The following is a 20,866-nucleotide window of genomic DNA, read 5'->3' as shown; positions in this document are numbered from 1 at the left end:
CTGCTGAAATCAGAAAGTGAGATGGGTTCTGCACAGCCTCTTCCTGAAGGTGGTGTGAGTTTGTGCTCTGGCTGGTGAGATAAAAGAGTTCAAGAGCCTGCTCCATGGCATTGCTGTTCTGTGCTGTGGGGGATACATTAGAAATCAGTGAAGAACTGTTCCCAGCCCTGCGGTTAACTTAGGATCTTACTTGGGCTAGGGGAGAGGGGGAGGAGAGCAAACACCGATGAAATAGTAGAAAGCAATGTGAGAGTGTATAATCATCACCAAATTGCAGGTTTCACACCAAATAATCTCCCAGTTCACAAAAAGGAGATACAGGTGATGTTTGTATTGTCCTCCTCTGTGTTTTTAATCACCTAGTAATTGCCTCCAGGGTGTTTGCATTCCACGCTTTGATTCTCTCTGCTGAGTGTTCTTCCTTCTCCTTTGCAGGGGTGGTAGAGGGGGTTGCAGGGGAGGGTTAATTTCTCCAAATTATATTGTAACACAGTTGGGAGAGAGCCAAGGATGAAGCGATTTTAGCATGCTGGTCTCTGATGCATCCTTCCTCAGGTAGTAAGAGCAGAAGCCACTGCCTTCGGATGGCTTACGACCCTTCAAGTTCTTGTCGTTTTGTGACCCGAGTCCAAACTTCTATAAGGTTAGCTAGCCTATTTGGAGGCATGACCTCACTTTAAAGTAGGAGTTTCCTTAGTCATTATTTCTCATTCATTCATTCAGCACGTATAACAGAGCTGGACTCTGTTATGGGCTGATAATAGCAGTAAAAAGACAGGCAAGGTCCTTACTCTCCTGGAATATACCATTAGTCAGGGATACTGATGATCATCAGTAAGAAAAATAACAGTTAGTAATAATTAAAATAGGATGATGTGATATGACTGGGAGCTACTACTTCAGTGGGTGGTTGGGAAGGGCTCTGAGATGATAATTCTGCTGAATGGCAAGGAACCAGTTAAGTACAGGGGAAAGAGCATCCAGTACAAAGTTGTTAAGTAGGAAAGAGCTTGGTGTTCAGGGAGCAGAAAGGCGATGAGTGTGGCTGGAGCAGGGTAGGGAAGAAGGAGAGTGGTGTAGGAAAAGGATGGGGCTAGGCAGGGGCCAGATCACCTGGGGTCTTGGAAGCCAAGGTAAGGAGCTTGAATTTTAAGTCTATGGGTGATGTGGAGCTGTTGTATGGTTTAAAGGGGAAGTGTGTGTTATCTGACATTTTAAAAGATCCATCAGGCTTTCAGTGAGGATGATGGATGGTATAGAGGCCAGAGTGGAAGCAGGAAGAGCAGTTAGGTGGCTGCTGTGATGACTAGGGTGTGGCTGTAGACATGGAAGGAAGTGTATGATTCAGAGTATGTTTTCTAGATGGAGACAGCAGGACTTGCTAATATATGACATGTGGAGGTTAAGGTAGGAGTGGAGGATGCCTCCTAGGTTGTTGAGTAGTGATGCTGTTAGTGGACAAAGGGAAACCTGGAGGGAAGATTATTGGGTTTGGTGGGAGTGAGGCGAGGAGACTTGTTCTGGTTTTGCCCTATTCCAGTTTAGATGCCTGTTAGTTACCGCCATTGTCAAGACACAGCCAGGTTCAATGGATGTTAATTGAGTACCTTCTGTATGCCAGGCATTGTGTGATGCCCTTTCATATATCCTCACAACAACCTTTCCCTGTGTGTAAATGGAAGAACTGAGGCTCAGAGACCTGAGGTGGCTTGTTCTGGTTTATACCCAGATCTTCTGACCCCAGGACTCTGGACTGATGTGGTGCCCAGGGTGGATATTGAAGGAGGTTGATGGCACTCACTTGGAGAGAGAACGGGGACTATCTGTTGGCTTGTCAAGGCCTGCTTCCCGTGTTTCTGGAAGAAGGGCCTGTCAGAGTCATGCTAGTGTGCAGAGAGCTGCTTGACATTTTCAAAACAGTGCAAGCTCCAGAGACCACATCAGTAACCTCCTAAGCCCCCCTTAGGAAATGCCACATGAATAGCAGTGACACTTTGTACTAAATGAGCAATTCTGTAAAAGTGTTAAGTAAAAGAGAACAAAAGCTGCCTGAGAAATGTTGAGGGAGTGTAGAGATGCCATCGGGACTCTTGGCCCTTACGTCTTTACTCTGCAGCCCAGCCCAAATGGGAGCTGAAGGCAGGGAGGCAGTTTCTTAACATTTTTGGAGTTTGTATTATCAATTCGGGGACCTAACTAGGAGCACTATTTTGTGACCCGGAGCCGTGGTTTCCTGGAGACACTGGGATTTAGAACAAAGATAGTAAGGGCCTTAACAAGCCTGGAGGCAGTGCTGACCGTGGCTTGAGGTCTGCAGGGTGACCCTTTTACAGTAATCTGGGAGCTGTGTTGAGGAGCCAGAAGGGCCAGAGTGGAACTGCTGCTGAGCATACCAATGAGAAGAGAGCCTTGATAGAGTCCCTCTGAACTCTGAGGCCGGATACTTTCCTTACATTTTAAGCTGTTTCTTCTCCTCTTTACAGCAGGGGCCAGATAAGAGCTGGTGCTGACAGAGCAGATCTGTCACACTCTCAGCATACCAATACCACCACTGGCAGAAAAGTAGATTTATCAGGCTAGTCCGACCCCCACTCTTGGGCACCATTCACATAAACTCCTAGAACTTCTATCCATGCCGAAAAGGATGGCCGTGCTAAATTGGAACCTTTATGTTTAACCAGCCAGAGTCATTGTTCACATTATAGTCAAAATCTGTATGAATGGAAGATTAAACTTGGAAAAACATTGCAAGAAGCTGTATGACTCATTTACCTTTTACTCGCCCTGTCTGTGGTGGGCTCTTCCTTCTACTGAGCTCAGATCAGCCTGCAGTTCTCCCTGGTCCTCACTCTGTTCTCTTATGTCTCCTGCATTGGCTGTCAGACTTCTTTAGGACTGAGCCCAAGTCCTTCCAGCCCAGGGCTTGTGAAGACCTGCATGTTTACGTGGATGGTTACCCATGGCCCGCCTGTACGGGGACTGTCCTTCCCTGCCACCTTCCACCCGTGCTCCCTGGTCCTCTCTCAGGCAACACTGGCTGCTAATCAACCTGGACGACTGTTCCTGGGAGGAAGAGTGGGATTTGAGAATAAAGGCTAGGCTGTGTTCTATCTCACTTGCTGAGTAACTTTCTGAAGAGCAACAGAAGCCCTTGTATGGAGGGAAGAGAGTTTCTGGGCTCCATTGAAACCAGCCACCTGGCTCCTGGCCGGGCCATCTCCATCACTGCCGGGGAGCAAGGTGGCAATTCAGGTTTAAGAACAGGTATTTCAGGGGATTTGTCTGTGCTTGCTAACTGTGTCTTAAGACAAGGTGATAGGACATGAGATTCGTCATGGGTTTTAGAAAATAAAAAATCATGAAATGGAGCAAGCTTGGAGTTTTGGCTGAGGGGTCAAGGACAGCAGGTAAAGCCCAAGGACCCTGTGGTCTCCAAATGGGTGTGGGGATCCAGCATTCAGTAGGTAACCTCCATTTCGTGAGGGTGAGCCTGGAGTGGTATAAAGACATCAGAAGGGTGGCAGGAACACAGGAGTTGACTGTTGAGGGCACGTCATTTACTCTTTCTGGGCCTTTCCTTACCTGTGGTTTGCTCTAATGAAACACAGCCTGCCCTGTTGGGTGTTCAGGCAGATTAAATGAAATAGTTCAAGGACCTAACTCTTCTTTGCTCAAAAAGTGCTGAACCAGAAGCTCTGCCATAAGCAGGCTGGGCAGGTTTAATCAGAAATCATCAAATTTTAAGACCTTAGTATTTAGGAGGCAGTACTTTGATTCATCTCTTTTCTCAGATGTATTGAATCCTCTTTTTTTTTTTTTTTTAATTTAGTGATCCAGTAACATCCCATAACCCAGATCTTCATTTCCTTATGCGTGATATAGAAATAAAAATATCTGTGCTGTCTACCTCAGTAGGTACTTAGGCGGGTCAAATACTATGATGAATGTGACCACACTTAAAACTCCATGTAAGTGCAGGAAATGGTGGTAATGGTGCAGTGGTTGATAATTATTTTTGGCAAAAAGGGCAGCATCCGTATTAGGGAAGAAAGGTTGGGGAGCTCCCTCTAAGGCCTGATCAAATGACAGCTATATTTTTGTCCACTTTAAAAAACTATCTTTCTTCTTATGTTAGAATGTGAAAATCTTCATAGTGACCACATCTTCCAGCTCAGGATTCGTTTACCCGAGAGTCTGGGCCTATTTAAATTGGTACACGTTGAGCGTAGGGAGCCTAGCTAGGAGTTGGTGTTCTAGTTGTACAGTGTTTATGAAGTCTTTGCTGAATGCTGCTCCAGGTACAGAGAAGTTTTGCTCTTTGCCTCCCTCAGGCAATGGCACCCTACTCCAGTACTCTTGCCTGGAAAATCCCATGGATGGAGGAGCCTGGTGGGCTGCAGCCCATGGGGTCGCTAAGAGTCGGGCACGACTGAGCGACTTCATTTTCACTTTTCACTTTCATGCATTGGAGAAGGAAATGGCAACCCACTCCAGTGTTCTTGCCTGGAGAATCCCAGGGACGGCGGAGCCTGGTGGGCTGCCATCTATGGGGTCGCACAGAGTCGGACACGACTGAAGCGACTTAGCAGTAGCAGCAGCAGCCAGAAATTCACCAGGCTGACCTTGTGATAGGACCAAAGGCTGACTGGGGGTGGCTTTGGGGTGCTGAGTGCCACACAGGTGTTGTCATTCAGAAGCTTGGCCCCGGGCTGAGAGGAAGGAAGCGGGTGGGGAGAGAGAGGGAATAGCAGTAGATGTTGTTTCACATGCTTTGTTTTTAGGGACTTCTGATCATGCCTAGGAGGCTGCCAGCCCCGCGGACTTCTGAGGAAAGGGGACAGCAGGTTGTTATGCAAAGAGCATCAAATTTAGATATAGAAGACCTGGATTCATGTCCCAGTCTTATTGCTTAGTGACGAAGTTATCTTGAGCAAGTCACTTAACTTCTCTGAGCCATTTCCTCATTCATAAAGCAGGAGTTGATGGTACTAATAGCTAAGTTATGTAAGAAAAGACTTTTTTAGAGGTAATAGTGAATGGGAATTATTGTTATTCCCATTATGAGCAGAACAGTGTTTTTTCTCCAGAAAGAAATGAGGCAGGTTTAAGTTAGAGTTTGTGTTTTCAAATTCCATGGTGTTTTTCAGATGTCTTATGTTTAGGGACTTCTTTAGGGTGAATGGAGATGACTAAAATAAACTGGTATAAATCAAGCCTAGCCTGTGAACGCAATACAAAGATTTCTGAAATAGATGTCAAGGGGGCTTGCTTCTCACCCTTATTTAGATGCTCATGCCTTAACTCTGCTTTTTTTGGGAAGAACAGCTTGCTGCCAGCCAGATGAGGTCATGGAATTCCAAGGGCTTTGCCTGGAACCAGGAGCTGAGAATTTGGAGGCTGGTGGCGGTTGGGAGGGTTGAGAGGGTGCCAGGGGTAGTGTTCGGTCGCAGGGCCAGGGAGCAGCCTGGCCTGATGGCTCTGCCTGCTTCACATCTGGCTCATTAGGATTCCGGCTGCTCAGACCTCAGTGCCAGCCTTACCCAGACACCCCAGTGCAGGATGCCCTGATGGCCCCAGGCACAGTAAGACAGACTTGGGCTTAGAGATATTTTTTTTCTTTTTTAACCTTTATGCTATGCTCATTTAAACCTACTAATGTCTGGGGTGAGTCAGGGCTCAATTTGGAGATGGGACTGATATCTTAACAACACTATCGAACTAAGATGATATATTGACTCTGACAGTAAAAGCATTTTAACTGTCTGTATTAGGAGCCTTAAAAAAATGACCATGCCCTTTGTTTAGTAATTTTATTTCTGGGACTTTAACCCAAGGAAATAATTTGAATTGCAGATAAAGCCCATATATGGAAAGATATATTGACTATTAATAATGGGGAGTGGGATAGGGGAAGCACCTAAAATGTCCAGCATTAGAAGAATGTAAATCTTTCTAGAATGTAAGCATCATGGTGTAAGGACTTTTTTGTTCACTTTGTATCTCTAGGACCTAAGATAGCACCTGGCACACAGATGGCCAGTAAACATTTTTTGAACAATTATATGAAAAAAAATTTTACACTTAAGTAAGACTATTATTCACCTATTTCAAATGAAGACGTCTTAATTACATAGGAAATTTTTTGTGTTAATTGGATGTGAAGAAAGCAGGATACAGATTTCTAAATACAGTAAAATCACATTAAAAAGAATAAAATGATTTAAAGGAAAAAAGAAAAGCTAGGAAAGAGAAGATACCCAGATGTATATGTCTGGGTAGTGAGATCACAGGTGACTTTTTTTCTTTCTATAGTTTCTAAAATGTCTAAAATAACTATGATTTTGCAGTTGAGAAAAACATTTTAACATAAATCATATTCTTTAAAGAAAAAAAGAGGTTAGATTAGTTTATTCATGGAGCAGAACAGCAGCCTCTAAAGCCAACTCCCTCTTCTTTCAAAGAAGCAGGCAGCCTTTATGAATACACAAAACACCTACACACTCTGGTTGTGTCTGTCAACTCGGCGTGGAAGCTGATCCCTCCTCACATCAAAAGGGTGATAGAAACTGCACAGTGTTGAAATTGTACAGGTCATGTTGCAGAGACATGCCCATACATTTATATCCCATCACTGAAGTGAAGACATTCTGTAGTAGGGAGAAGAATTTTAAGAAGATAGATTTTTCTGGGTGGGTGTTAATTCTTAGAATTCTTGCCCTGCTTCGTGGGTTTCGGAAGCTGTTGAAAGTGCCGTCTGCTTTCCTTCATTCTTGTTCTCAGCTCGTGCCGTCTTAAAGTAACTTTTTGCTGAGCGAGTCACTTTGTAGGAGTGGAGTCAGTCTGTAGGAGTAAGCACTTCATGGACTGTCTCTCTAAGATCCAGTGTTGTCTTGGGGGCAAGACTTGCCTACAGTTGAAACCCCTGTATGTCTTTAGTGGGCTTTGGCACCTGAGCTGGAGGTTTTTGGTTTTTAAATGCAGCTGGATTCTGACAGAGTGTCTCTCCAAGGCAAGGCCGGCGGGCTCACCCTGGGAGGAGTCTGCGATGAGCAGGGGTCTTCAGACATCACTGACCTGTTGTGTCTGTGAGCCTTTCCACTCACATGACTTCTCATTCATTATCTCTCTCTTTTTCTTTTTAGCCATAACCAGCAGACCACAGCCTTCAGGCATCCTGTGAGTGGGCAGTTTTCTCCAGAAAATAGTGAATTTATTCTTCAAGAAGAAGAGTAAGTACATTTGTGTATTCTCCTTTTTCAGGCACAGCTTGGGAACTTAAAGGCATTTGCTCAAAACAAAGCTTGTTGGGCTATTTTCTCTCTCAGACATAGGGGCTTGGAGTGGATTGTTTGCTTCAAGGTAAAACTCAAGAATTTTGTTTTTCAGTCTCTAGACTTCTCTCAGCGGGTAGATGTGGAAGGGGGGAGATGATAGGGGGGTGTGCTGTGATGAGTATTGTCAGAGCCTCTTCAAAGTTCCCTTTCCCCTCAAGTATCACCTTACACACTAGTTATTCTCTGAGAGGACCCTCTCTCCTGTTGTTGAAAGTACTGTGAGTATAGCCTCTGAGGAAGCCTCGCATAGGAGCCCAAAGCCAGGGCTTAGAAGAGAGGAGGGCTGGTGGCACCCTTTGTCCCTGAACATTTTGAGTCCTTGGTGCTTGCTTTTCTAACACAGGAGCTTCTTGCTCCTCAGCCCCGTTTCAGCAGGGCTTCTGGGTGCTCAGAGGCAGGTTCTACCACCCAGGGCTTGTCATGTACAGCCCATGCACACATTTTGGGGATGTGTTCTCCCAAAAATGAAGGCAGAGAAATATGTACAAGTGTCTGTGTTTCATTCTGATCACTAGAGACAGCTCTGTTTGAAGAATACAGTTCTGTCTGAGAAACTAATAGAGACATTGGCTTTAAGGGTTTTTCTTTCTTTTTTTCCCTATATATATGCATATATATGTGTGCATGCATGCGTGCTAAGTCACTTCAGTCATATCTGGCTGTGCAGCCCTGTGGACTGCAGCCTGCCAAGCTCCTCTGTCCATGGGATTCTCCAGGCAAGAATACTGGAGTGGGTTGCCACCCCCTCCTCCAGCGGATCTTCCCAACCCAGGGATCGACCTTGTGTGTCTTATATCTCTTGCATTGGCAGGCGGGTTGTTTACCCCTAGTGCCACCCAGGAAGCCCATATATATGTATATATATATTTGGCCACACCACACGGCTTGTGGGATCTTAGTTCCCTGACCAGGGATTGAACCGGAGCCCTTAGCAGTGAAAATGCAGAGTCCTTACCACTGGACCGGGAGGGAATTTCCAAGAGTATTTTTTTCTCCCCTTCAAATCAATTTTCTTCTGTTTCGTCACTTAGATATGTTCAAATGTAATCTTATATTATCAGTATTTATATTTTTACAATGTTTTGCCCTTGTAGTACTTACACTTATAAATTAAGGTAGAAAACTTCAAATATATACAAAAGTAGAGAGAAACAATAATAAATCATCTGATATATTCATTATCTATCTTCAACAGTTTCTAAAACATGGCTGATTTTATTTTGTCTATATCCTCCCCCTCACCCCTGGATTATTTTGAAGCTAATTCTAAACATATTATTTCATCTCAGTGTTTTCATCTCAGTGTTTTCAGCTTAGAATCATTATCCAACAAAACTTTTAAAACCAGAAATCTGTAATTATAATCATACTGGCATTCCCTGCATGCTACTCTGTGGGGGGGATTTTCTGTGCATATCTCATTTAATATAATAATCCTGAGAGGTAGACCATCATCATCATTTTAGAGGGAAAGATATTAAGACCCGAAAAAGTCATGTCACTTGCCCCAGATTGCCTGGCTAGCAGTAGAAAAGCCAGGATGTCACCGCAGCCTGATCTCTTTGGTCAAGTCTAAGCCTTTCCCTAGTCAGAAACTGTTTGCTCAATTATTTTGGTGCTGGTGACCCACAGGGCATGACAGCCAGACTGTGGGGCTTGTAGCAGGTAGGAGGGATGTCTGATTTTGAAAGCATTAATACTACTAGAGAAAGAGTGGGTACAAGGTAAAGATTATCTTATCTCCTACATCAAAAAAGAACTGCTGTGTAAAGACAAAGTCAGAATGTGGATTCTCTGAATTCCAGCTTGGAATGAGTTTGTTTATAGAATCCTGAAGGTCAGAGGCTTTAGGGAGGTCATTGAGTTCAGCCCCTAGTCCTTAGGCATCTGAGAGACACAGGCGCCTGTCGTTATTAAAGGTCTGGTAGAATCCATCAGAACACTTAGCTTGAGAAGTTACCAGGCTTAATAAGAGCTTCTGGAGAAACGCACATTTTCCATCACTAAACACCTCTGTCACACACATCCTTTTCCTCCTTGTTAACAGAAGACTTTATCCCCTGACTACTTCTGAGGAGGTGGCCTCTTTATCCTACCAAAATATCTCCACAGCTAATCTCAGTCCCATCCAGTTTCCAAGGAAAAGACATTCCTTCTTTTGAAGGGTCAGTTTTTCCCTCTAGATCTCATTTCCTGGATGTCATAAGGGGTGCTTGCTTATCTCAGATGATGGGTACAACTATATGGTCAGACATTTCCTTGAAGCAAACAGAATGTGCTTTAGGCATTGAGAGGAAGGGAGGGTTTCTGTAGACTGATGTGGTGACTACTGCTCTTATTCCCTGGATACTTAGTGGGTGCCTACATCAGGGGCACTGCCAGACTGCGCAATGACAGCGGCACACAGGGCGGATGTGGTCCTGTCTGTGAAGAGCTTACGATTGAGCAGGGAAGATAATGGCACGAGATCACAAATGTGACAAATATTCCGGACAGAGGGAACACAGGGTTCAGTGGAAGTTGGTAAATGAGGGTTCTAACCTGGCTTAGGCCTTGGGGATCGTGGAAGGCCTTTGAGATCTGTCCAGTCAAGGTTATTCAAAGACCAAGAGGGGAGAGCATGGGGACTCCATATGAGGTGAGTTAGAGTGAAAAATGAAGAGCACCAAGTGGATTCTGGAGCTACTTGGGAGGTAAAATTGACAGGATTTGGTGATTGATTGTCTGTAATGGTGACTAAAGAGAGGGAAGATTTTCTTGAAGTGTCTGGTCCTAACGTGGAGGAAGGGGCAGGATTTAGATAAGAGAAGATAAGCATGCGTGTGTGTGAGGGTCAAGTGTGACCAGCCTTGGCAAGAAGATTGACTTGTAGTGGAGGTTTGTGAAGGAGATAAGGTTGGAGAGGGACATTGCAGCCAATTATCCAAATTGCTTCCTCCTGAAATAGACTTGACTTTACCTCCAGGTAAATCCTGGGGGAGCTCCCAAGGGTGAGTGAGGCATGATTTCCCTTCACAGAAACCATTCCTTTTAAAAACTGTGCTAACGAATACAATTTCTGCTTTATTCCCTTGGAGGAGCTTAATTTTGTTGTGTAGTGTGATATGTGGTGAGAGAAAAAAAAAAAAAGACCAAGGAGACCGTTTGTGTCCTTTATATCAGCTCTCAGATTAATATATTGGTAGAAAAGAAAAACTGGCTCTTTTCTTTTCCTTCTCCAAAGAGGATCCGTTAAGGTCACATTGACTTCTCTTATCAGAGCCTCCACCCTGGTTTTTTGGAGTGAATCCTTCTAGAGCCATCTGAACCAGCATCACCTGGGAACTTGTTGGAGATTCTCAAACCCCACTCCACATCTACTGAATCAGAGGTTTTGGAGGTGGGATCCCTGTAAACTATGTTTTAACAAGCCTGCAGGTGATTCTGATTTTGGTAAATGCTTGAGAACCACTCACTTAGATAACTTGCTGTTCCCATCTCCCCTAAATCACTCCTGGATTCTTCTGTTCATCCTTAAGTCTCCTTCAGATAACCCATCATTCTTTGGGCTACAGTGGCAATCTTAGGTAATCTTGGATTTTAGTCAGGTAATCTTGGGATCCTCTCTCCTGTAGGAAGAAAACAATTCTCCATGGTGACTTCCTTTAAAGCATTACTGATGTGAACAGATAACCCATCTTCCCAACCGCTGGCAGGTGGGGCTTACCAGAGCTGTTTGGTGTACCAGGCACATGCCCACCAAAAGATTGTTTTCCATCTTACAGATTAGAAACTTGGAGAAGAGAAATAAAATGAAAGCCATGATCTGGCAGACCCAGAGGACGTGAACTCTGAGTGTTCTAGTTTCTGCGTCAGTAATACAGAATCAGTCAGGATGGCCTAGGCTCTGCTGTGGTAACAGCAACAACAAACAATATCTCAGTGACTTAGAGCAATTAAGGTTTATTTCTCACTTTCACTCCATGTCCATCACAGGTCACCTGAGGGGTTCAGCTCTGTCACCTTTACTGAAGGACCTGCATCTCTGTGCTCCCATGATTGCCAAATGCAAGAAAAAGGAAACTTGGCAAACTGTGCCCCAGCACATTCACTCACATTTCATTGGCTACAACAAGTCAAATGACCACTTCTCACACCAAAGTTCACTCACATTTCATTGGCTGCAAGTCACGTGACCACTCCTCATGCCAAAGAGGCAGGGAAGTGCTTTTCTACCAGGCATCTGGGAATAGAATCAGAAATACTTGTTGGTCAGCACTAATGACTACACTTAATAATCCACAGAGCTGATATATTATTAAGAGAAGCGGGACTTTTTGAGATTGGCGCTGACAAGCTTCTTTTGTTACATGACTAGAGCGTTTGTTTTCTCATTTTACCTCTTCTGTTATGCTACCTAGTTCTTTGTTAGAACTCTCAAGGAACGTGGGTATCAGTCAACAGGTCCTGCAGCCTGACCCCCAGGGGAGACTTCTGCACACCCAAGCCAATAGGAAATATCTCTTGGAAGAACTAATATAAGCCCAGGCTGTATTAATAAAAATATAATGTGTAGAGAAAGGGGGAGAGTAGTTCTCGTTTATCATCATATTTGTGGACTACTTCATTAATTCATTCCAAGTTTATGGAGCCCCAAAGATATGCTAAGCTTCAAACAGTTTGATTTGGGTACTAAATATCAAGAGGGATGTTGAGCAACTGAGATTCCCCTGAGGAGAGGGACCATTATGGTAAGGGGTCTGGAAACCCTGTCCTGTGTTTATTCTGTAGGAGAGAAGATGAAGGAGGATATACTGGAAGTCTTCAAGAAGGGCTGGCAGGAGGAAGTGGGTATGCCTATTGTGTGGCTGCCGAAGGCAAGCATTGTATCATTGAGTAAAAGTTAAAGGCAGGCAAATTTTCTCTTAGTCCATAATTTTCAAGGGAGGTGATTTTCTATCATCTCTTGTTTCAAGATCTGGAATCTCATTTTTAACACTAAATGAAGTCCTCTGCTTCTTAGGATAAGAGTTGACTTTTTCCATTAATAATATTACTATTCTTTTTATAGGTAATGCCTAGAGCCCTTTTGATTTATTATCAGGTACTTTTCTAGGTGCTTTCCATGTATTTGTTTCCACAACAGTCTTTTGAGGAAGATACCATCATTATCATGGATACTGAGGCACAGAGAGGTTAGGAGTCTTGCCAGAAGTTGCACAGTTAGTAAGTGGCAGAGTTAGGATTTGAATCCAGGCAGTCTAGCCCCAGATGCTATGCCTCTGACTGCTATACATACTGCCTCTCATTTCAGTGGTCTTCGAGAGACATTCCCCTTCCTTGTCTGTGCTTAGGCATTAATGTGCTGGCTAAGTAGGCTACTGCTACTTAGAGGTTTTAATTGTAATTGTATTTGCAGTAATGAAATTTGATCTAATAGCTTCATGCTTGCTTGAAAGGCACCAGCTTCCCCTCAAAGTCTCTTCTCCAGAAAGCATTCTCAAGCCTTTACAGGGTTTACAGGGCTCATTTCCAATGACTGGATCAATTGGTCTCCTCTGAAGGCCTCTTTCCTGAATTTTGGTGATTTTCTTGACTTGGGAGCTTATGGCTTAGAGGGCCACACCGAGGGCCCTCATACACTATGGCGGAAGCCTGGGCGCAGAGAACTCCCAGCTGTGGTTTTGGTGGCTGGTGCTGTGCACAGGAGTATTCTCTCTTTGGTGCTGGGAAGCCCAGGAAGATGCTGACAGACGCCTCTGCAGCTCTTGGGGAAGAGGAGAGAAGCATTCCGGAGCCATGACGCTGGCAGCTGACTGACAGCAGGCTGTATACACTGATCCCAGGCTCTGTCAAGCATTTGATGTTGAGGTGGGGCCTGCTTGAGCGAGTATGCGTTCTGGAAGTTCAGAAGCCTACTGCTGTGCTCAGAAGCCAGCTGTAAGGCCCCTAAGATCACCTTGGAGTTTCCTAACCTAGGAAGAGGACCGTTGCCTGGCCTGTCATTCTGGGCATCTGAGTAAGTTTAGCTTGGTCCTTCCACTGGGATTTGAGCAGCCCTTCGTTTTCTCGTTGGACTGTGTTAGAAAAAAATAACAGTTGGAATTGCCTAGAATTTCATGAGTGGTGTTTGGAGGATATGACTTTAAAAGATACTGCCTCGCTAAAGGTACATCTTCTCTTCCTGACCTTTGACCTCTTTGGGGGTTCATTTTGCAGGTGGCAGGGCAAGACTCTCCAAGGCATTTGCTGATTATGCCTAGGGTTGGAGTGTCTCCTGCTGCCAGGGATGGCTGTTTCTCGTTCTTCTGCAGTTTCAAGTTGGTGAAAGCTTGCAGTGAGAGATTGAGAACCCAGGATGGTAGAGAGGGTGTCCTGCAACTCTGAGCTCGAACAAGGAGTCAGTCCTATTGCTCATCTGCTGAGCCCTGGGCTGCGAGGCTGATGTGTTGCTGTCTGCAGCTGATATAGCCAGCACCTTGTCTCTCCAGACAGGCAGTCTTGAACTAGCTGTGCCTGTTGCATTTTGTTGCCATGGCAGCAGAAAAATGAGGAAAAATGGGAACACCTGGCAAGCCAAAAGCAGAAACTTGACTGTTCAGTTTTCCTTCCTGGTCTAGGAGACGGTGTTGGTGACAATCACAGGTAAGGGGAGAGGTGATGATGGTGTCCTTAGCTCATTTGGGCATCTGGGTGTTGGCTTGGCTCTTGATGCTGCTGTTTCGGAAGGCACTGGCACCGGAAATTCAGTGGCTGTCTGTGCTGAGGGAGATGCTGCGGTGGTGGCTTCGCTGAGTGTGGAAGGGAAGCTGCTGCCTGCACAGTGATTTTTGTCTTCCTGTGACTTCCCTCCTTGTCCTCTTCTTTTACCTCCTCCTAGTCTTGGAAGTACCCAGATCTCCATCAGAAAAGGCTATTTTCTAGTGAGTAAAGTGACTGCCTGGTAATCCAGGAGGAGGAGATACACTAGAAGAGGGCTTGCCAAAGGCTGGGGTTAGAATTGTAGCATCTCTGAAATGGCAAACAGAGGTTGAAGTCTGGTTCTCACTTGTAGACAGAGACGTGGAGCCTGGACAGTGGAAGACTGGACCAGGCTCACATGGCAAAGTGGACTCTGGGCAGGAGAGAGCAGCCTTCGAGGCTCACTGGGTTGTTTCTGTGCCAGGTAAGGGTGCCAGGTGCTGTTTGGGCTGGTTTCCGGCTCCCAGAGTGATGCGGAGTAGGGTGAGGAACTAGAGCTTGTGTTCCAGAGAGGAGCTGGGGAGGAAGGGGAAGGAATGCAGAAAGCCTTAGTTGAGTAATGAGGCCACAGTTGCTGAATGAAAACCCCTGTCAGACAGCCTCCCCCAGGGTGTTGGGAGTGTACAGGGAGCGTTGGCGGTCTGTCTGAGTGTCTCTTTTTCTTGGAAGAGGGAGTGTGGAGGTGTCGGCCTGTTTCGGACAAGAACTTTGTTTTATTTCTGCTTTTCATTCTGTATTGCTTTCCCCAAACCCCTTAGGTGGTGGGTGTGAGTGCCATAGAAAGTGCTGGTTGTGCTGGTTGTTTGTGAATGTGCCTCTTCTCACGCACCCAGTAATTTTAGCTGAGTTCTCCATGTAGAATCCTTGCAGGTAAAGCATGAATTGGGTTGCCGGTTTCTCTAGGAATTAATGGGGCACAGATGTCATCTAATGATGTCTTCCTAGTAAAAGATGCCTGATTCCCCATAGTTTCCTAACCTTCTATCATAGCCTTGAAGACTCTTGATGTTATCTTTCTTCTGGGCAAAGAATGGGAGGGCAACCTCCTAGTCACAGGGTTATTACACATTAGAGAAGCCCCAGATAAGGTGTTTAAAAGTCTGTTTGTAGGAAATGATTCCTGTTGAGAAGTTAATTGTTTGGTACCTTGAGCTTCTGAAGAGAGAGTGCCTTGGAAATAATAAAGTGTACCTGAGATTTATGTTCTGGAATCTCCACTGATAATAGTCACAAACAGTACTTTTCATTGAATGTAATGCTTCATGGTTTTCAAAGCATCATTTCTGTCCACAGAACTATGTTCTGAGATGAGAATTCTTTTCTCATTTTTCAGAAATGGAAACTGAGGCCCAGAGTAGCCATGTGACTCATGGAGGAGTCAGTAAGCTGCAGAGGATGGTTGAGATCCTGTTATTCTCGGCTTATGGTTTTTCCACCATCCCAGGATCTTCTTGGATTGGGGATTGGTCTTGGGGCTGAGAAGAGCAGAGGCCTATTTCTGCCAGACCTTGGGTCTTGCCAGGTGGTATCTCTGTGACAGAGTCCAGGTTCTGGAATCCAGCTACTCTCTTGAGCTGGTCATTAATCTCTCCAAGCCTCAGTTTCCTCTTTGACAAAATGGAAAAGGTGAAACTGGCTTTGCTGGGGGAAGTGAGATAATGCCAGCAATGGGCCTGACACAGCAGGTGCTGGGCAGGACTTGCTTGACTTTGTGTACCTGTCCCTAAGGGTTGGTGATACCTGGCCTGGCAACCTACCTATTACAACAGCAATGGGGTCTTGCTGCGATCTGCTCCAGTTCATTATGTTGACTGAGAGACAGCTGAGGAGCCCATCGACCAAACTCACCTAAACTCAGACCCAAAGGAAAAAAATGGTTTCTGAATTTATAACTTCTTCTTTTTTTTTTAAACTACATCTGTCAATGTTATACACATTTGCTCCTGGGAACGTAGGAGGCAGAAGCAGCTCTTTCGTAGGTGGGTAAATGGAGGGACAGAGAAAATGACTTCCTGCCCAGGTTCACCTGACGCATCGCTGAGGAAGTTCAGAGTCGAATGAAGTCACTTTCCTCCTGGGCTTCTCCAGACTGATTTCTGTCTGGTTCTATCTTCTTTTGTTCTTTGCAGAGAAGAGGCAGTTCAGTTAAAACCCTAGCTCACTGTTTTGAACTTCAGCCCACACCCCTCCAGCAAAATAATCAGCATTCATGTAGCCCAAGTCAAGGAAAGAGAAGTCTTTGTTCAGAGCATCCCACTGCACTTTGGGAATCGGGATGGCACAGAAACCTGGCAAACAGGCTTTTAAGTTAATAGATTTGATTTAATGACGTTAGGAGTCTGCCTTCCCATAGCGTGTGCAGTTTTGTTTTTTTTTTTTCGTCCTCTCCTGGGATCCTTGTGACTCATATGCCTCAGGGCAAGCTGCTGGGACCCGAACCACCTTCACAGATGCTCTGCTCAGGGGCACGGGCTCTTCTCTGGGGGAAGGGGCCCTGCTTGAGCGAAACCTGTCAGGAGTATAACTCAGTCAGAGGACATGAGGACAGGTTAGTGTCTGCCCTGTCAGACTTTTACATGGGGAACATGCCTGTAAGATGTGACTGGCTGAAGCAGATGAACCAGAATGCCCACATCCAAGTGAGTGTGGATCCACTCAGAGCTGTCTCAGAGCTGTGTGTGCATGGGCTACACATGCACCACTGATGTTCCCACTGCTCAGACTATTGTGGTAAAAGATCTCTAGAAGTTTCCATCGGAGCCAGCTTTTCAGGCATGCAAGAAAAATGTTTTTGAGTCTTTTATCATATCCTCATTTTTGAATATCAAATAGTGTCTCAAGCATGACCACTGTTTGGTTTTTTTTTTACTAGTTGAAATTCCAGATCACTTCTAGTGATTTCCGAAAGTCATAAGTCTAGTCAACCTTGGAGGATCTAAGGGGCTTCCTAGATGGCACTAGTGGTATAAAACCCACCTGCTGATGCCAGAGGCACACGGGATGTGGATTCAATCCCTGGGTCGGGAAGATCCCCTGGAGGAAGGCATGGCAACCCACTCCAGTATTCTTACCTGGAGAATCCCATGGATAGAGGAGCCTGGAGGGCTACAGTCTATAGGTTGCAAAGAGTCAGACACAACTGAAGTGACTTAGCACACACACATACACACAGACAGAGGACCTAAGAGACCATTGGACACTCTGAAGAGATTCAGAGGAACATCCCCTGAATGCAGGTCTTGTTACTTGGCCAAGTGGGTAGCTGTGTGCGCCTTATTCTTTCAAAGAGCCAGGTCAGGAACTGCCAGGTAAAGGTTGACTCTTTTGTGTGAGTGGGGAGTCCTGTGAAGACATGCTCCCTGTTTATAGAGACAACACGGTCCCCTCCCTGGGGTGGATTTAGTTTGGATTTTAGTCCTGTCTCCTAATAAGCTGCTTTCTCTGGATGTTGCTGAGCAGAGGTCTCTATAGTCATGGAGTACGGGGTTTTCTTCATGTGTTTCTCCCTGCCCACCCACCCCTCAGTGTCCCTCACTGATGTTCAGTGTTGGGGCCACAACTGGTCCTTTTCCAGCTGAAATCTATTCATACCTGGCTGTCTAGGTGGTGGTCATACCTTCTTTCCTCACCGACCTAAGGCTGCAGGGAGGTCCTCTTTCTTCCTGCACTTTTGGCTAGAGAGCTCCCTGGCCAGCCAGCATCCCAGAAGCTAGTATGGGAGGAGACATGGGGTTAGAATACAGGAAGATGACTACAGTTAGAGCTCAAGATTGTAAGGTGCAGAAATGGCAAAAGTGGCTACCTGTCCTGGATTCCTGGGCCATCACAAACCCAGATGGTCTGTTCTTTGTCCCACTGAGGAGCAGCGGCATATCTAGTTGATGGAATGTGATGCTGTCATTTAAAATGACATGGATGAGTTTAAAAGAAAGGAAAAAAATGTGTAGATTACAGCAAGTTTTAAAAATCAACATGGAAAATCGTAAAGCTATGTGATCACAGTTATCTGGGCTTCCCAGGTAGCTCTAGTGGTAAAGAACCCACCTGCCATTGCAGGAGACATAAGAGACATGGGTTCCATCCCTGGGTCAGGAAGATCCCCTGGAGGAGGGCATGGAAACCTACTCCAGTATTCTTACCTGGAGAATCCCATAGACAGAGGAGCCTAGCGGGCTACAGTCCATAGGGCCGCAAAGAGTTGGACACAACTGAAGTGACTTAGGATACACAATTATCTAAAAACACAAAAAAGCACCCCCCCAAAAAACCAAGCATATTACAAAGAATGAAAGTAAATATACCAGGGAGATTCCTAGTATCCTTTTGGTTTAGGATTCTGGGCTTTCACTGCTGTGGTCCAGGTTCAGTCCCTGGCTACTGAGATTGTGCAATGTGTGTGGTATGGCAAAAAAAAGACAAAGGAAAGAAAGTAAATATACCAAGTATTAAGAATGATATTCCTTTGGATAATAGGACTATGGTTACAGTTTTCTTTGCTTCTAGCTTTTTTCTTGTATTTCTCAAGAATTCTGTAATAACCCTCATATCAGTGTCTTAAATGGGAGACAATTAAACTTGATAAAACCCCAAACAAACCTTTTTTATTGTTGGACTGTGTGTCCTGAATTTGGGCTTAGAGATGTAGCTGCCATAACTGAGATGAGCCGAGAACTCTTCGCTTTCCTTGTCTCAACCTCTGGGAATTTGAAAAGTCAGGCAAGACCAGGTTCCAGGAAGACGTCTCGGGCATAGTTCTGCCTGGAGGCAGGGGCTGGACAAGGCAGCCTCTCAGAGTCCCTTCCCACCCCCGTTGGCTGTTATCTCTCTGCTGCACACAGCCTCTGCCAGCAGTGTGCGGGCTCTAAGTGTGGCGACATTCTCTGAGTGGGGAGCAGTGACAAAAGTCTGGCTGGGACAGAGGCCGTGGGCGGGGAATCTGGAGTGAGTGCCTGAGCTGATAAGGAGCCAGTGATCTTTCTGCCTGGTGGGACTCGCACCTCTAGCTGCCAAGCATCCAGCCTGGCCCAGCCTCTTGGAAAGCTGGTGCCTGCCGCGGTGGTCCTGCTGCTAGGACAGCTCAGAAAGCATGGTGGTCACGGCTGTTTCTGCGAAGGACTTCCTGATGGTGCAGGGTGTTGGGGCTCTGTCTTGGGGTGTGGGAAGGATCATTGTCCTTTGAATAACAGTGGTTTTGAAGGAAGCAGCGTAGCTCCAAAGTGGAAACTGGAGGGATTTTCCCTCCTGGCACCTCTGTAAAAGTGAGCCTGGTGAGCGGACTTCCAGAACACGTCTTCCTCGGCTGTGCCTCGCCTGGATCCTCCAGCTCCATCTCCTCAGGGCCCTGGCCCAGGCGTCCAAATCAGGTTCTCCACTTCTCTGGCAAAAGGCCTCAGTTTACTGCAGCTGTCTGGATCCTGTCACCCATCGGAGCAGCAGGCACCCAGCCAAAGAATGCTGGCACTTACACTTTGAGGAAGGCTTACAGATCCTGGAGTTAGCAAAGTCTGGGAATCAAGCATTGAGCTGCTCAAGGATAGGGACTGGATTGTGTGGAATCATTTTCTGCTGCTGCTGCTTTGAAAGAGTCTTTCAAATGCTGGGGCTCTGTAGAGGCAGGTGAGAAGGGTTCTCTACGATATCTCTTATGCATTATGCATGATGCTCCCAGGGTACCAGCCTTCCCAGGGCAAGTGGGAAGCATAACTGGCCCTCTTGGTGGGAAGCATGATGCCGCTGGATGCTGATGGGGACACATCGAGGGCATCCACACTGGGGACCCAGGCATCCCTCATTTCTTCCTGCTCTCCAGACATGGCACAAGGGGTTAATATCTCCAATGGCTCTATTTTGGGGCTAATGGAGTGTTCCCTAGAATAGGACTCTTTGTTGAGTAGTCTATTTCGGGAGGCAAGCCCCACTGGCATTTATGTAAGCGATTCTCTCTGTGTATCTGGGGGTGTGGGTGTGTGTGCGAGTGATTTCTTGTTACTAATTATAAGCAGCTCTTTTTGGGAGCCAGGGAAATGGAGGTGTGTGTATGTGTGTAACGAGTGTGGATTGCTCTTGCCATGAAGAGTGGTAGTGTAACCATGTGTGCCCATCTGATGGGGCACACAGTCACCCAAGTAAGAGGATAAATGAGGGGGCCTTGAGACAGCAGGCAGCAGTGACTTGGCCCCTTGGGGTGTCAGGCTGTGGAGCCTGCCCACCTGTCCATGCTCTTGATTCCCTGAAGTGCATGTGTAGGCTGGACATTGTGACCCTCTGACTGCAGTCTGGAGTTAAGTGGTGTCCAGAAGATCTGTCCTGGGTTGTTTAAGGTCCATTAACCAGTTCTAACCTGAACTAAACCTCAGACTCCACTTCCCATCGCAGCCTGGCTACTTACTCACTGGATTCTCTTCTGTCTCTCCACAGGCCAAATCCACATATGTCGAAGCAAGAGAGAAACCAAAGACCGTCCAGCATGGTCAGTGAAACGTCCACGGCGGGGACCACTTCCACCGTGGAGGCCAAGCCTGGCCCCAAGGTGAGCTCTTGGCCACTCGCCCTTGCCTTCCCCTCTTCTGTATTTTGCCAAGTCCTTTTGTAGCTAGAAATGCATTTGACCTTCCCCATAGTGTTTTGTTGGTTTTTAACTCTTTATTTTGTATTGGGGTTTAGCTGATTATAGTGTCATGGTAGTTTCAGGTCAACAGTGAAGGGATTCAGCCACAAATATGCATGTATCCATTCTCTCCCCAACCGCACTCCCATCCAGGGTGCCACGTAGCATTGAGCAGAGTTCCATGTGCTAGACAACAGTTCCCTAT

General features: G+C 45.9%; 1 protein-coding gene across 12 annotated transcripts in view; it reads left to right on the top strand.

Moving 5' to 3' along the window:
• PLEKHA7 (pleckstrin homology domain containing A7) overlaps positions 1-20,866 on the top strand; it is a 228,757-nt gene that overhangs the window by 132,072 nt on the left and 75,819 nt on the right. For 10 of the 12 annotated variants that reach the window (XR_003514710.1, XM_027563388.1, XM_027563389.1 and 7 more), the window contains 2 exons: positions 7,143-7,229; positions 20,472-20,583. Coding sequence is in view for 11 of the 12 variants with exons in the window: in XM_027563388.1 (XP_027419189.1) it covers positions 7,143-7,229; positions 20,472-20,583 (199 nt within the window). In the remaining variant the exon portion in view is untranslated. Of the gene's footprint in view, positions 1-7,142; positions 7,230-19,054; positions 19,671-20,471; positions 20,584-20,866 lie in introns of those variants that run through there. The other 2 variants (XM_027563396.1, XM_027563392.1) reach the window with 2 other exon arrangements.

This window comes from Bos indicus x Bos taurus, chromosome 15 (genome assembly GCF_003369695.1).
Source record: "Bos indicus x Bos taurus breed Angus x Brahman F1 hybrid chromosome 15, Bos_hybrid_MaternalHap_v2.0, whole genome shotgun sequence".
In the NCBI taxonomy this organism is placed as follows: Eukaryota; Metazoa; Chordata; class Mammalia; order Artiodactyla; family Bovidae; genus Bos; species Bos indicus x Bos taurus.
The sequence above is the reverse complement of the archived record's forward strand: the minus strand, read 5'-3'. Positions and strand labels throughout refer to the sequence as shown.